This window comes from Orcinus orca, chromosome 1 (genome assembly GCF_937001465.1).
Source record: "Orcinus orca chromosome 1, mOrcOrc1.1, whole genome shotgun sequence".
NCBI lineage: Eukaryota > Metazoa > Chordata > Mammalia > Artiodactyla > Delphinidae > Orcinus > Orcinus orca.
The window spans coordinates 616,475-632,951 of record NC_064559.1 but is presented as its reverse complement, the minus strand read 5'-3'; the positions used below and the strand labels follow the sequence as shown (position 1 = coordinate 632,951).

The 16,477-nt window shown below is 38.1% G+C and overlaps 1 protein-coding gene across 2 annotated transcripts in view; it reads left to right on the top strand.

Moving 5' to 3' along the window:
* LOC125964776 (uncharacterized) overlaps positions 1 to 16,477 on the top strand; it is a 100,924-nt gene that overhangs the window by 37,153 nt on the left and 47,294 nt on the right. Inside the window, exons 3-4 of one of the 2 annotated variants that reach the window (XM_049711368.1) lie at positions 13,622 to 13,672; positions 14,468 to 15,798. In XM_049711368.1, the coding sequence (XP_049567325.1) occupies positions 13,622 to 13,672; positions 14,468 to 14,846 (430 nt within the window). In that variant the 3' untranslated portion in view covers positions 14,847 to 15,798. Of the gene's footprint in view, positions 1 to 13,621; positions 14,142 to 14,467 lie in introns of those variants that run through there. The other variant, XR_007478064.1, reaches the window with a different exon arrangement.

The window sequence follows — 16,477 nt, the reverse complement described above, 5'->3', positions numbered from 1 at the left end:
CTTACTAGCATTCTTGTGCTGGTTCCTTGATTTTAATTTAAAAAGTAATAAGTCCTTGAAAAAATACAAAGTAAGAAGCAAAAACCCTCCATCACCCTAGTCTCTTTCCCTCACAGGGGAAGCAACTATAAAGTTAAGATGTCAATTTAAAAATATATTTACAAGATGAAAATTATTCTTAAAAGTCCTTGGGGGCATTTAATCATTGAAGGGTATGCTGAAGAAGATAAGTAACAGTTTGACCTCCAATCCAGAGACTATTGGCAATAAGTGTAAACAGTGCTCTAACAACATGGCCTGATAGAACTCTAGAACTAAAGGAAAAGCTAGGATTAGGATTATTGGGCCCAAATTCACATTGTTCCTAATGAAGAACCTTAAAATCACGAAATATTGACTGATCTCTAATTCTAAGTCATTTCAGAATGCTATTTTCTATGTCGAAGAGTGGAGTTTGAGAGAGAAATAAGAAGGAATAAAGTCCAATTTGGTTTTAAAGAATCATGGAGAAATGAAGATTATTTCTTTCACAATTTCCCTGTAGATAGAGCTCTTCTATGACTGACTGTTTCACTAAAGCAGGGAAATACAGGGTGTTATCCAGAAAATCATATCAGTTTACTTCAAGTCAGTCCTCTTCTGGGCAAACACATCTTTAACTTCATTTGTATTATATAGTATTTTAAATTATGAATTGTTTTGTCTTCTCAGGTCAGTTTCTTTTAGCCACGTGGGTTTGTTCTCTGTTTATTCCTTCCTCCTTCCCTCTGTTCCTTCTTCTCTCCTGTACTCCCTTTTTTATTAGTGAATTGGAAAGACGATTTCCTTATATATGCTCAACTATGCAATAGCAAAACCCCAAAATATAACTAACATTTTATGAAGAAGACAATAACGAAAAAAATTATAGTGGAAAAATCTTAGGAAACTGGAAGGAATTTGGGGGTCTTTTCTGTCTCGAAGTAGATTTGGAATGTGAATTTCAGGTTCTCTTTTTTAATGCAGGGTTGCTAGTTGAGCCTTTATTTTGTTTCCAGAAAAGCAATCAGCTTACATATTTTTTTTAACAAGGTTTTCTTCACCTTTGGAAATTAGTAATGATTAAAAAGAATATTATATAGTTAAGTGATGTCTAATTTTTTCCTCATGAGTTCACCGTACTTCAGGTTATAACCCTGATCTGTTTAATCCTCCAACAATCCTGAGAGGGAGCCAAGGGGCAGATATGTTCTCTCCTCATTTCACAGATGAGAAAACTGAGGTTCAAAGATTCAAAGTGAGGTTAAGTGCTTCTGCCAAGGTCATTCTCTGAGGTGAAGCCGGAGCCGGGAATAGCACCTCATCCTCTTGTTTTCTCTCATGTGATTCTCCATCCGCTGACCCACTCTGACTGTAAAAATGCACTGTACCAGGCCTCACACAGTCCCTGAAACGTCCTTTTAGTAGGACACCATGGTAGTGACAAGATTGAACAGATATAAAGAATGCTGTAAAAAAGGACCTGTCTTTTTTGTTGACTCCATTCCATAAAATTCCACAGCCACACTGCATGAGAAACATGAGACATCCATTAAGATCATGTACCCATTAGTTCCCAAAATCTAGCTAGAACTAGATTTTGCAGAAATTGAAGACACATCTTGTGGCCTGACTGCTGAAAATGAGTGTCTCAGGAGTCAGAGAGGCATTGCTGCTCAACAAAGTCAAGAATGCCCTTTGCTAATTGTTTCTCCTCCATTTCTGAGGGAATTTAAATTCGTGATCGGCACCATATATTATACTTCAATACTATTCACCATCCATCTTGTACGTATTTGCAGGAAAGAATGTTGCCCAAGTCATTATATCATGCCATGATTCACAGTCGTATGACCTTAGGTGGCAGCTCAGCAGGAGCTTACCGGTGCCTTAAATCATCCCTGTTGTGGACATACAAGAGCGTGACCTCTGACTTCCCAAGCTGTCTCTTCATGAAATGAAAATGGAACTGCGAGTTTAGGGGAAAGTTTTGAAAGTGCCTGGCTCTTGTAGTCATCTAATGAGGTCCTCATTTCTAGCTGCTAAACATGCCCTTTAATTGGTGGTCACTCGAAAATCAATGATAATATAACTGTCCAACTCTTTGGAGCTATTTTTCTCTCTGCTTTCTATCCTGCAAGTGCACGATAAAAGAAACCACCCATTCAGCCATTATCTTGTGTCACTTACTATTCAGAGATCAGTCTTCCTTTATGTGCTCCTTCAGGAAAGACCTGGGTTGTATTTTTCACTTGCCTCTCAGACAGAGAGTAGAGTCCCTGGCACAGATTAAGTCCTCAGAAATGTTAGATGGGTGGGTGGGTGGGCAGTGGATTGCAGCACATGAGCAACTACAGTAACATTGTGATTTTTTACTGTACATGACAAGGAAATGACCTCAGTTGGGGAAATAAATGCCTAGCACATATGCCACCACTTTCCCCTTCCATCTTCATTACAGTCCTTACTAATCTATTATGACATTTTTTCCCATTGGGTCTAGACATGACCTCAGGATGCTTGTAGAATATAAACAGTCCTGTGCAATGTAAACCTTGTATAATGTAAACAATGCTTTACTGTTTGATTTGAGTTGGGACACGAGAATAGTCCTATTTTCCATCCATAACATAGACGTTGGAAATAATAGCTAATGCTTATGTAAACATATAGATTCATAGGATAGAAAAAATAATTTTTAAGAAATGACCTAGTACAGACTCGGGGAAAATATATGTTACCTTGATTATAGAAATTTGGTTCAGCCACTCAGCTTCAACCTTCAAAAATCATGTCACTTTTTATTTTAAACCAACATGTGAATCCAAGGTATAGCAAAATAAACCATAAACCTTGCAGAACAGGGCCCTTCTAGATACGATCTCGTTAGGACCTGATCCTCCATGGTTGTATCTGCACAGAGGGGTAATGCCAGGTCCCCTACTGGGAAGTTGAATTGGAGGAAGAGATAGACATAGAGGTACTATGGGTAATTATAGACTGACATGGTCATCAAGAAGTCCTATGAAAAATAATTTCTGGTGAGTATAGAGTAAATCAGCAATGAGAAATGGAGAGGATTGGAATTAAGTAGACTCATCACTAGTCCGTGGTTATTACCAGTGTACCAGTTTAGCAATGAATTACTCAAGGTAATTGATGCTAGGTAGTCTAACAAACACTCCTGAAAGCCAAGTGTCTTAACTTAATAAATGTTTATTTCTCTTGTCAGAGACCAGTGTGAATTAGGTGGTTCATTCTTAGCAGATTGCTTTCAAATAGTGCTTGCTTTCAGGAACCCATGCCCCCTCCACCTTGAGGTGTTGTCTTAAATGCATGACTACCTAAAACTACAGCAGAAGGGAACATGGGCAATCATGCATAATATCTCCTGGCCAGGCCTGAAAGTGGTAGACCCATGCCTTTCAACAAGAATGCAAAAACTTGACCTCTGCCTGGCTCCAAGGGAGGTTAGAAAAGGTCATTGTTCTGTGTGTCCAGGAAGAGGAGAATGAAATGCATCTCACTGTCTCATCCATAGCTAAAGGCAGGTAATCTGTGAGAGAGAGCAATGTTTGCAGATGGTGATACATGAAGATTGAGGAAGATTGATTTCTCAATCATTGAGGAGTACTGTTCCATCTAACTGAGTTCTGAGTGGTAATAAAGTCATCCACTGAAAACTTACCAATCTAGTTTGTGTGCAAGATATTATGAATTATAGTCTTACCGTTAATTTAGCAGACCCACAAATATTTACATCTACCAAGCACCGTGCTGGCAACTGCAGCTTACCAGTACTTCTTTCCTGGGCCCTGGATAATTTCCAGTAGTTGGTGTCAGGATCTAAGCTATCCACTTGATGTGGACACTAGTCCCCTTGTAGCCCTCTCACAGGAGCCTTTAACCATTCGTGGCCAAAAACAAAGGAAATGGGAAGAGTTACTGCTCTGCTTATCAGAAAGTGTCTCCTAAGGTCTTGTCTCCTAAATCATTTTTCTGGCCCCTTTATAGTAATTCTTTCTTTATTCACATTTCTTGGCCTACTGAACACTATAATCAAATCCTCCCTCGATTTTCTTTTTTCTGAAGTATATAAAACTACATTTTCTTCAGCCTTTTTTAAAAAAATGGTAATTATCTTGTTTATTTGTATTTGGAAAATCTAATGAGATCACATATTTAAAAATCACATACTATCAAAAGATAAATAGTAGTAGTAATTCCTTCTGGAATATTTTTCCCCCTCATCCAACCAACGTTAGGTCCCTTACCCCCTTTCTTAGCAACTTTTATTAATTTCTTAAGTGTCTATCAGAAGTTTTTTGTGGCAAAGGTACACGTGTATGTTTCAGAGGTTACTGTTGTCATGAATTCACAGAAGCCGGAGCCTGGAAAGCATTAAGTGGTCCTGAGCACCCCATTTCCAATGAGAGAGCGTAGCAGTGCTCAAACGGCTGGGTGTCCTATAATTCAACTCAATTCTGGCACTATCTACCTGTAGATAGCATCAGATCTCATGTTAAGGGCTCAGTGCAGCAGGAATGCACACACACACTTCAGGTGCCAGTCACCAAGTATATGTTGTCACCTGTGCTTCTGACCCTTGTACCACAGATCAGAGGTTCCAACGACCCCCTTCTTAGCTTTAATTAATTTGCTCAAGTGACTCATAGGACTCACAGAAATATTCTATTAACTAGATTAACCGGTGTATTATAAAATGATAAAACTCAGCAACAGCCAGATAGAGAACATGTATAGGACGAGGTATGGGGAGAAAGCATGGAGCCCACTCTCCCCAAATCTCCATGTGCTCACCAACTGGGAAGCTCCCTGAACCCTGTCCTTGGGGGTTTATGGAGGCTTCAGTACACAGGTGTGACTGAATGACTCATTGGCCATGGGCGATTGAGCTCAATCTTGAGTGGCTCTTCCCTGCCCTGAGGGCAAGGGGGTGGGACTGAAAGTTCCAACCTCTAATCACAAGGTTGGCTCCACAGGCTGCCTGCTCCCATCCTTAGATGCTTTCCAAAGATCACCTTGTTAACATAACAAAAGACACCATTATCATCTCATCACTTAGGAAATCCCAAGGGTTTTAGAAACTCTGTGGCAGAAACTGGGACAGAGACCAAAAATATAATTCTTATTACTCCTAAAGCACAGTTATCTAGGTAAATGTTTGTATCACCCCCGGAACAGGCAGTAGTCACCAGGGAAAATAAGTTAATTGCCAGTCTTTTCTATTACTTTTTAAAAATCAGATTTAAGAAGAGAATTTTTTTAATGGCCAGTGAAAATGTCTCTTACTTTAGCTCTTGCCTTTTTCTACGTATTATTTATTTTTTCAATTTTTAGTTTAGTTTTGAAAAGTGTCTTTAAGTTATTTTAAGGCTAGAACCGAACCTTCCAGGGTTAAAAAAAATATTGCCTCACTTGAAAGAGATTATTTTAGACTTAGTGAAATGGATTTGATGCTAGAGGACATGTGACATCATACATTTGACCTTTTTGAAATGATTTACATTATATCAGCTACATTTTAAGTCCAGCAACTGCAACCCAAAAAAAGAAAAAAAAAAAACCCTACTAATTAAGGAAACTTTGCAGATTGATGGCATTAGATTATCAATTAAGATCTCAGTTTTAAACCAGATTTTTCCTCTAAATAGGGATCCAAAGAACACTAGTTTTAGGGTCAGTCTAATTATAATTAGTCAGACAGCCTTCTGATTGTTTAGTGCCTTCACTTGAAGTTTGTGAAATATTTTTGAATATCACCTATGCTCCCATGGGACATTAGTGAATGTGAAGTCAACAAAAAAGAAAAAAAAAAGGAAGAAAAAGCATTTTGTAGTAAAATAAACTTGAGAAGTCCTGGGTTCAGGAAATTTAAACATGTTTCGTGACTGGAGGGCTTTTGAGATGTGGAATGAGCTATAATGTGCTCTGTGAATTTCACTGTTAAGTAGAGTTTGGTCTGAAGTGTTTTTCAACTTTATTTTGTTCTACAACCCTTTGTCAGTGGAACATTTTAAAGGACTCTTTGTTTCTAGCAACTTTGGAAAATGCTGTTCTGGTCTCAGTTAAGCCCTTGAAATCTTAGTATTTGGAAGGAGATCCACACACAAGCTCATCCAATTTCTGGTACAGAAATCTACCATGTATTCATGCTATAGGCTCACTCAGCTGTGGATGAGTATTTTGATAACAAAATGCTCACTACCCATAAATCAGCTGATTCTGTAGTCGGAATGCTGGTCTGTTAGGAGGTTTTAACCTTTTAAGTGCCTTTTACTATTAGAAAATTTTAAGTTTTAAAATTTTGTCTATTGGACCTAGATCTGATCTCTGGATTAAGATAAGTCCTACTCAAGTAAAAGAATCCTTATTTTTCAAGGATGATTTGTACATGAAAAAAAAAATCCATATACTTAAAATCATCTGTAAATAGTGACTGAAGAGTAATTGAAAATACATTTGAAAATAATTTTCATTTGAAATTTATGTCAAAATGTTATTATATAAACGAATCCAGTATATTTTCTCTTATAGCCAGTAAAATTTAGGTTAAATTTTAATTAAGCACAAGTGCTACAATTAAAAAAAAAGAATTACATTTAGTTTTGAGTGATTATTTCAGCAAAACTGGTTTATGGGACAGTAAACTGTCCTTCACTGCATGTTCAATGTTAGCAGCTCAAACAGGTTAATTCTGGTAAAAATTCAAGTTTTCCAAGGGCTTCTCTTAATTATTTGATACTCAATTGCTTTTTCTTTTACTTCTATTGTATCTCTTTTTTAAATTGTTAACTGCACATCCTCATTTATCAGTGGCTTTGTATGTTTAACCCTGCAGATCTCTGGTATTATTTACAATGGCTTCATGATATTATATCTTTAAAATTCAGAATTTCACTTTAAAGTTGATTTGAATTTTATTTCTATTATACGGTATTATGTTTTTGTTATGAATCCATCAGTGAGTAATTTGCTGAAACAGGATGAGCAGTTTGCTGACTTAGAAGGGCTGGAATCTATAGACACCTTAAAATTAGGATGTAGATAACGAATAGTTGGATGACAAGAAACCCTGTTATATGAAAACAGGAATAATAATGAGTGTTCCAAATCTTATCTTTTCTGTTCTTACTTTTCTCCAAAGGTTAGTTCTAGAGTCCTTAATTCTCTATTCAGTATTAAATGATTGACTATTTGCAGCCTTCCCACCATTCTCCCCACTTCTAGGTCTGAGTTTGATACACCTTTTGGTTTCATCCTTTCTTTGTGAAGTAGTGTTCCTAGTCAAGCCAGAAGGCTGTTCCATTAAAGGTTTAGCATTTTAGTGATTTTAGTAGTAAGGGTAAGGATAAGTGGTCTTCAGCCCGTCACAGTCTTCCACCCAACCTTTCTTCAGATGAATTTCCTGCAGTAGAAAAATTAGACAACCAGGCTGAATGATTGAGTCCCTGACCATGACTAGCAATGAACTACTCAGCCCTGGCTTCCTGGGCATGCCATCCTTCAAAAACAGCCTGCCAGATGGAATCTCAGTCCCCTAGCTTGGCATTCAAGATACTCATACTCTAATCCACCAAAATCCACTTCCAGTAGTTCTCCCCACTTCTTTCATACAGCAAATATCCATTCACCCAACTGCATTCACTTATCTGGAGTACAAATTCTTTTCCTTATGTTCCAATATATCCCTATTTCATCTGCCTAGGAAGTCTTTCAAATTCTTCACAATCCTAAATCCTACATGGTCTTTACTTTCCTACCTTTACAACTTGACCTTAAGAAAATTTTTGCTTTCCAAGATCTATAAGTCAATCAATCAATAAACCATTAATAAGTTCATAGGCTGCTTCAATACAGTTCTCCTCAATACAAATATAGTTGTCAATCCTTAATAATAACAGCTTACATTTGATCACATAGAAATGTATTTTAACTCACATATTTGTTATCTAAAATGATAGTATAGCACTCTTCATTTTGTTGGTTATTTTCACGTGTTTTAACGTCAGTATCACCTCTTTGAAGACTTAAAGTATATGTTGTCCATTTTTCCAGTATTTTAATATCCTGCCCTGTTTTACACTTAGTGGGTGTTCAATAAATGACTTCGACACTTCACAGAATGGAGAAAATTTTCCCTAATCCTACCTAATCCTACAAGCATTGACCCTGTCTGACTTTGCACATCACTTTTTAATGGCAGCTGGGTAGTTGTGTTTGATAGAAATTCAAGAAAAAATTTCTACGTGTTTCAAGACCAAAGCCACAGTCATATGAGGACCTTAGTCAGCATGATGAATATATTCTTAAACATATACAATGGAGAATTGCACTTTTATGATTTTGTGATGAATCACATGTAAAACAGTCATTCACATTTTATTTATTATTATTTTTAAATATCTTTATTGGAGTATAATTGCTTTACAATGGTGTGTTAGTTTCTGCTTTATAACAAAGTGAATCAGCTATACATATACATATATCCCCACATCTCCTCCCTCTTGCATCTCCCTCCCACCCTCCCTATCCCACCCCTCTAGGTAGTCACAAAGCACTGAGCTGATCTCCCTGTGCTATGTGGCTACTTCCCACTAGTTGTGTATTTTACATTTGGTAGTGTATATATGTCCATGCCACTCTCTCTTTGTCCCAGCTTACCCTTCCCCCTTCCTATGTCCTCAAGTCCATTCTCTATGTCTGCGTATTTATTCCTGTCCTGCCCCTAGGTTCTTCAGAACCATTTTTTCTTTCTTTTTTTTTTTTTTTTTTTTTAGATTCCATAAATATGTGTTAGCATATGGGATTTGTTTTTCTCTTTCTGACTTACTTCACTTTGTATGACAGACTCTAGGTCCATCCACCTCACTATGAATAACTCAATTTCGTTTCTCTTTACAGCTGAGTAATATTCCATTGTGTATTTGTGTCACATCTTCATTATCCATTCATCTGTCGCTGGACACTTAGGATGCTTCCATGTCCCGGCTATTGTAAATAGAGCTTCAAAGAACATTGTGGTACATGTCTCTTTTTGAATGGTGATTTTCTCAGGGTATATGCCCAGCCGTGGGATTGCTGGGTCGTATGGTAGTTCTATTTTTAGTTTTTAAGGAACCTCCATACTGTTCTCCATAGTGGCTGTATCAATGTACATTCCCACCAACAGTACAAGAGTGTTCCTTTTGCTCCACACACTCTCCAGCATTTATTGTTTGTAGATTTTTTTGATGATGGACATTCTGACCGGTGTGAGGTGATACCTCATTGCACTTTTGATTTGCATTTCTCTAATGATTAGTGATGTTGAGCATTCTTTCATGGGTTTGTTGTCAATCTGTATATTTTCTTTGGAGAAATGTCTATTTAGGCCTTCTGCCCATTTTGGGATTGGCTTGTTTGTTTTTTTGATGTTGAGCTGCATGAGCTGCTTGTATATTTTGAGATTAATCCTTTGTCAGTTTCTTCATTTGCAAATATTTTCTCCCATTCTCAGGATTGTCTTTTCATCTTATTTATGGTTTCCTTTGCTGTGCAAAAGCTGTTAAGTTTCATTAGGTCCCATTTGTTTATTTTTGTTTTTATTTCCATTTCTCTAGGAGATGGGTCAAAAAGGATATTGCCGTGATGTATGTCATAGAGTATTCTGCCTATGTTTTCCTCTAAGAGTTTTATAGCGTCTGGTCTTACATTTAGGTCTTTAATCCATTTTGAGTTTATTTTTGTGTATGGTGTTAGGGAGTATTCGAATTTCATTCTTTTAAATGTAGCTGTCTAGTTTTCCCAGCACCATTATTGAAGAGGCTGTCTTTTCTCCATTGTATATTCTTGCCTCCTTTATGAAATATAAGGTGACCATATGTGCGTGGGTTTCTCTCTGGGCTTTCTATCCTGTTCCATTGATGTATATTTCTGTTTTTGTGCCAGTACCATACTGTCTTGGTTACTGTACCTTTGTAATGTAGTCTGAGGCCTGGGAGCGTAATTCCTCTAGCTCTGTTTTTCTTTCTCAAGATTGCTTTTGTTATTCAGGGTCTTATGTGTTTCCATACAAATTCTGAAATTTTTTGCTCTAATTCTGTGAAAAATGCCATTGGTAGTTGGATAGGTATTGCATTGAGTCTGTAGGTTGCTGTGGGTAATAGTGTCATTTTCACAATGTTGATTCTTCCAATCCAAGAACATGGTATATCTCTCCATCTGTTTGTCTCATGTTTAATTTCTTTCCTCAGTGTCTTACAGTTTTCTGCATAAAGGTCTCCTTAGGTAGGTTTATTCCTAGGTATTTTGTTCTTTTTGTTGCAGTGGTAAATGGGAGTGTTTCCTTAATTTGTGTTTCAGATTTTTCATTATTAGTGTATAGGAATGCAAGAGATTTCTGTTCATTTATTTTGTGTCCTGCTATATAACCAAATTCATTGATTAGCTCTAGTAGTGTTCTGGTAGCATCTTTAGGATTCTCTATGTATAGTATCATGTCACCTGCAAATAGTGACAGCTTTACTTCTTCTTTTCCAATTCGGATTCCTTTTATTTCTTTTTCTTCTTTGATTTCTGTGGTTAGAACTTCAAAAACTATGTTGAATAATAGTGGTGAGAGTGAACAACCTTGTCTTGTTCCTCATCTTAGAGGAAATGGTTTCAGTTTTTCACCATTAAAAACGGTGTTGGATGTGGGTTTGTCATATATGGCCTTTATTATGTTGAGGCAAGTTCCCTCTATGCCTACTTTCTGCAGGGTTTTTATCGTAAATGGGTGTTGAATTTTGTGGAAAGCTTTTCCTGCATCTATTGAGATGATCATATGGTTTTTCTCCTTCTATTTGTTAATATGGTTTATCACATTGATTGATTTGCATATATTGAAGAATGCTTTCATTCCTGGGATAAACCCCACTTGATCATGGTGTAGGATCCTTTTAATGTGCTGTTGGATTCTGTTTGCTAGTATTTTGTTGAGGATTTTCGCATCTATGTTCATCAGTGATATTGGCCTGTAGTTTTCTTTCTTTGTGACATCTTTGTCTGGTTTTGGTATCAGGGTGATGGTGGCCTCGTAGAATGTTTGGGAATGTTTCTCCCTCTGCTATATTTTGGAAGAGTTTGAGCAGGATAGGTGTTATCTCTTCTCTAAATGTTTGCTAGAACTCGCCTGTGAAACCATCTTGTCCTGGGCTTTTGTTTGTTGGAAGATTTTTAATCACGGTCTCTATTTCAGTGCTTCTGATTGGTGCCTTTATATTTTCTATTTCTTCCTGGTTCAGTCTCAGAAGGTTGTGCATTTCTAAGAATTTGTGTGTTTCTTCCAGGTTGTCCATTTTATTGGCATAGAGTTGCTTGTAGTGATCTCTCATGATCCATTGTATTTCTGCAGTGTCTGTTGTTACTTCTCCTTTTTCATTCCTAATTGTATTGATTTGAGTCTTCTTCCTTTTTTTGTTGATGAGTCTGGCTAATGGTTTATCAATTTTGTTTATCTTCTCAAAGAACCAGCTTTTAGTTTTATTGATTTTTGCTCTCGTTTCCTTCATTTGTTTTTCGTTTATTTCTGATCTGATTTTTATGATTTCTTTCCTTCTGCTAACTTTGGGGTTTTTTTGGTTCTTCTTTCCCTATTCACTTTAAGTGTAAGTTTAGATTGTTTATTTGAGTTGTTTCTTCCTTCTTGAGGTAGGCTTGTATTGCTGTAAACTGCCCTCTTACAACTGCTTTTGCAGCATCCCGTAGGTTTTGCGTCATCGTGTTTTCATTGTCATTCGTTTCTAGGTATTTTTTGATTTCCTCTTTGATTCCTTCAGTGATCTCTTGGTTATTTAGTAGCATATTGTTTAGCCTCTATGTTTTTGTATTTTTTACAGTTTTTTCCCTGTAATTGATATCTAGTCTTGTAGCATTATGGTCAGAAGAGATACTTGATACGATTTTAATTTTCTTACATTTCCCAAGGCTTGACTTGTGACAGGTCAATATATGACCTGTCCTGGAGAATGTTCCATGAGCACTTGAGAAGAAAGTGTATTCTATTCTTTATGGGTGGAATGTTCTATAAATATGAATTAAGTCCATCTTGTTTAATGTGTCATTTAAAGCTTGTGTTTCCTTATTTATTTTCATTCTGGATGATCTGTCCTTTGGTGAAAGTGGGGTGTTAAAGTCTCCTCCTATGATTGTGTTACTGTTGATTTCCCCTTCTATGGCTGTTAGCATTTGCCTTATGTATTGAGGTGCTCCTATTTTAGGTGCATAAATATTTACAATTGTTATATCTCTTCTTGGATCGATCCCTTGATCATTATGTAGTGTCCTGCTTTGTCTCTTGTAATAGTCTTTACTTTAAAGTCTATTTTGTCTGATATGAGAATTGCTATTCCAGCTTTGTTTTGATATCCATTTGCATGGAATATCTTTTTCCATCCCCTCACTTTCAGTCTGTATGTGTCCCTAGTATGTGTCTGAAGTGGTTCCTTTGTAGACAGCATATATAGGGGTCTTGTTTTTGTATCCATTCAGCCAGTCTATGTCCTTTGGTTGGAGCATTTAATTCATTTACATTTAAGGTAGTTATTGATATGTATGTTCCTATTCCCATTTTCTTAATTCTTTTGGGTTTGTTATTGGAGGTTTTTTCCTTCTCTTGTGTTTCCTATCTAGAGAATTTCCTTTAGCATTTGTAGTAAAGCTGTTTTTGTGGTGCTGAATTCTCATAGGTTTAGCATGTCTGTAAAGGTTTTAATTACTCTGTCAAATCTGAATGAGATCTTTGCTGGGTAGAATTATCTTGGTTGTAGGTTTTTCCCTTTCATCACTTTGACTATGTCTTGCCACTCCCTTCTGGCTTGCAGAGTTTCTGCTGAAAGGTCAGTTGTTAACCTTATGGGGATTCCCTTGTATGTTATTTGTTGTTTTCCCTTGCTGCTTTTAATATTTTTTCTTTGTATTTAATTTTTGATAGTTTGATTAATATGTGTCTTGGCATGTTTCTCCTTGGATATTTCCTGTATGGCACTGTCTGCGCTTCCTGGACTTGATTGCCTATTTCCTTTCCCATATAAGGGAAGTTTTCAACTGTATTCTCCTCAAATATTTTCTCAGTCCCTTTCTTCTTCTCTTCTTCTTCTGCGACCCCTATAATTCGAATGTTGGTGTGTTTAATGTTGTCCCAGAGGTCTCTGAGACTGTCCTCAATTCTTTTTATTCTTTTTTCTTTATTCTGCTCTGCAGTAGTTATTTCTACTATTTTATCTTCCAGGTCACTTTTCTGTTCTTCTGCCTCAGTTATTCTGCTATTGATTCCTTACAGAGAATTTTTAATTTCATTTATTGTGTTCTTCATCATTGTTTGTTTGCTCTTTAGTTCTTCTAGGTCCTTGATAAACGTTTATTGTATTTTCTCCATTCTATTTCCAAGCTTTTGGCTCATCTTTACTATGATTACTCTGAGTTCTTTTTCAGGTGGACTGCCTATTTCCTCCTCATTCGTTTGGTCTGGTGGGTTTTTTCCTTGTTCCTTCATCTGCTGTGTATTTCTCTGTATTCTCATTTTGCTTAACTTACTGTGTTTGGGGTCTCCTTTTTGCAGGCTGCAGGTTCGTAGTTCCTGCTGTTTTTGGTGTCTGCCCCCATGGCTAAGGTAGGTTCAGTGGGTTGTGTAGGCTTCCTGGTGGATGGGAGTGGTGCCTGTGTTCTGGTGGATGAGGCTGCATCTTGTCTTTCAGGTGGGCAGGACCGCATCCTGTGGTGTGTTTTGGGGTGTCTGTGACCTTATTATGATTTTAGGCAGCCTGTGTGCTAATGGGTGGGTTTATGTTCCTCTCTTGCTAGTTGTTTGGCATAGGGTTTCCAGCACTGTAGCTTGCTGGTCGTTGAGTGGAGCTGGGTGTTAGCATTTAGATGGAGATCTCTGGGAGAGCTTTCGCCTTTTGATATTATGTGGTGCCGGGGGGGAGGGTCTCTCGTGGACCAATGTCCTGAACTTGGCTCTCCTGCCTCAGAGGCACAGGCCTGACACCCTTCAGAGCACCAAGACCCTGTCAGCCACACGGCTCAGAACAAAAGGGAGAAAAAAAGAAAGAAAGAAAGTAAAAAATAAATAAAATAAAGTTATTAAAATAAAAAATATTAAAAATTTTATTTAAAATATTAAAAATTTTATTAAAAATTAAAAAGTAATTTCAAAAAAGAAAGAAAGAAAGAATAGAGCAACCAAACCAAAAAAGAAATCCACCAATGATAACAAGCACTATAAACTATACTAAAAAGCAAAAAAACAAAAGACGTACAGACAGAACCATAGGACAAATGGTATAAGCAAAGCTATACAGACAAAATCACAGAAAGTCCACCGCCTCAATTTTGGATGATTCATTGTCTATTCAGGTATTCCACTGCTGGGATAGATTTCCCTTTTTCTTCTTTGTTTGCACAGCTCCTGGCGCTCAGCTTTGGATTTGGCCCCACCTCTGCGTGTAGGTCACCTGAGGGTGTGTTTTCTTCACCCAGGCAATACAGGGTTAAAGGAGCAGCTGCTTCGGGGGCTCTGGCTCACTCAGGCCGGGGGGAGGGTGGGGTATGGAGTGCGGGGCGAGCCTGCCGCAGCAGAGGCCAGCGTGATGTTGCACCAGCCTGAGGCGTGCCGTGCGTTCTCCCGCGGAAGTTGTCCCTGGAATTCGGGACCCTGGCAATGGTGGGCTGCAAAGGCTCCCAGGAGGGGAAGTGTGGACAGTGGCTTGTGCTTTCACACAGGATTCTTGGTGGCTGCAGCAGCAGCCTTAGCATCTTATGCCTGTCTCTGGGGTCCGCGCTGATAGCCGCGGCTCGCACCTGTCTCTGGGGCTCGTTTCGGCAGTGCTTTATTAATCCCCGCTCCTTGCGCACCCCGAAACAGTGGTGTCTTACCTCTTAGGCAGATCCAGACATTTTCCTGGACTCCCTCCCAGCTAGCTGTGGCACACTAGCCCCCTTCAGGCTGTGTTCACGCAGCCAACCCCAGTCCTCTCCCTGGGACCTCACCTCTGAAGCCCGAGCCTCAGCTCCCAGCCCCCACCTGCCCTGGCAGGTGAGCAGAGAAACCTCTGAGGCTGGTGAGTGCTGGTCGGCACCGATCTGTGCGGGATGCTCTCTGCTTTGCCCTTCACACCCCTGTTGCTGTGCTCTCCTCCGTGTCTCCAAAGCTCCCCCCACCTCCCCCAATGCTCCCTGTCTCTACCAGTGAAGGGGCTTCATAGTGTGTGGAAACTTTTCCTCCTTCACAGCTCCCTCCCAGAGGTGCAGGTCCCATCCGTATTCTTTTGTCTCTGTTTTTTCTTTTGCCCTACCCAAGTACGTGGGGAGTTTCTTGCCTTTTGCGAAGTCTGAGGTCTTCTGCCAGCGTTCAGTAGGTGTTCTGTAGTTGTTCCGCTTGTAGATGTATTTCTGATGTATTTGTGGGGAGGAAGGTGATCTCCACGTCTCACTCCTCTGCCATCTTGAAGGTTCATTCATATTTTAAATACTCTTCAGAGCACAATTTTTAAACTTTTATTTCTCTAAACATAATTATTTAATAATTAAGAGGTGTCAAAATATTACAGTTGGTTTTTCTTGTCATTCTGTTTGTTTGTTTGATCCCATATTGTATCTTGGAGATTTGGGGGCAACTTACATTCTGTAGTAGTATACAGTATATATGCACAGTGTTTTAAAAATCTGATGTATAAATATTGAGTTTTACTGTCACCTAGATGGCAGATATGTAAAAAATAAATTCATTAAAATATTTCTAATGTCCTGGTTTTAAAATAGGGAGCACTTTCTCAATGTTCATCTCTTCACATAGTCATAAAGTTTCCTACTTTAACAAAAGTCACTTGGTTCTCTGCGCACCAATGAACTTGAATTTACAAGTTCATGCTAATGTGTTCTCTGCTAAAGTTGGGAAATTTTCTTTCTATGTGTCCATTGATATTTCACTATTTATCATGGTGGTGTAAATGCTTGGGTTAGCCTGACCTAAAGGCATCCAAATTCATGGAAATGGGACAATATAATTAAATATCACAATTAATGGGCTTGATGCTATTTCATTCTTCACACAAACATATTAAAAGTAGATTTTTTTTTATTACGTAAGATTTGGTTCTATATATAGTTCAGCCAGAAGTAAAATTATTCCTAAATCACCCTGTCTCCCAACCTAATGCGTCAGCTTCAGCCTGTACACATAATGACAGTCAGACCTTGATTGGCTTTTTTCTCTTCCAACTGGCGGTGTAGACAGCAAACAGGAACCCTGTCTGAGAAGAGTTTGTGTATAGACCCAGAGAAAAATTTTAACATGGCACTGTTGTTTATGTTATGATCAACCAAATTTATTGATCCAGTCATTTATTTATTTGTTCTTACAAAGTCCTGTATTCATCCATCCAGCACATTTCCTGAATACTTACCATGCACCAAA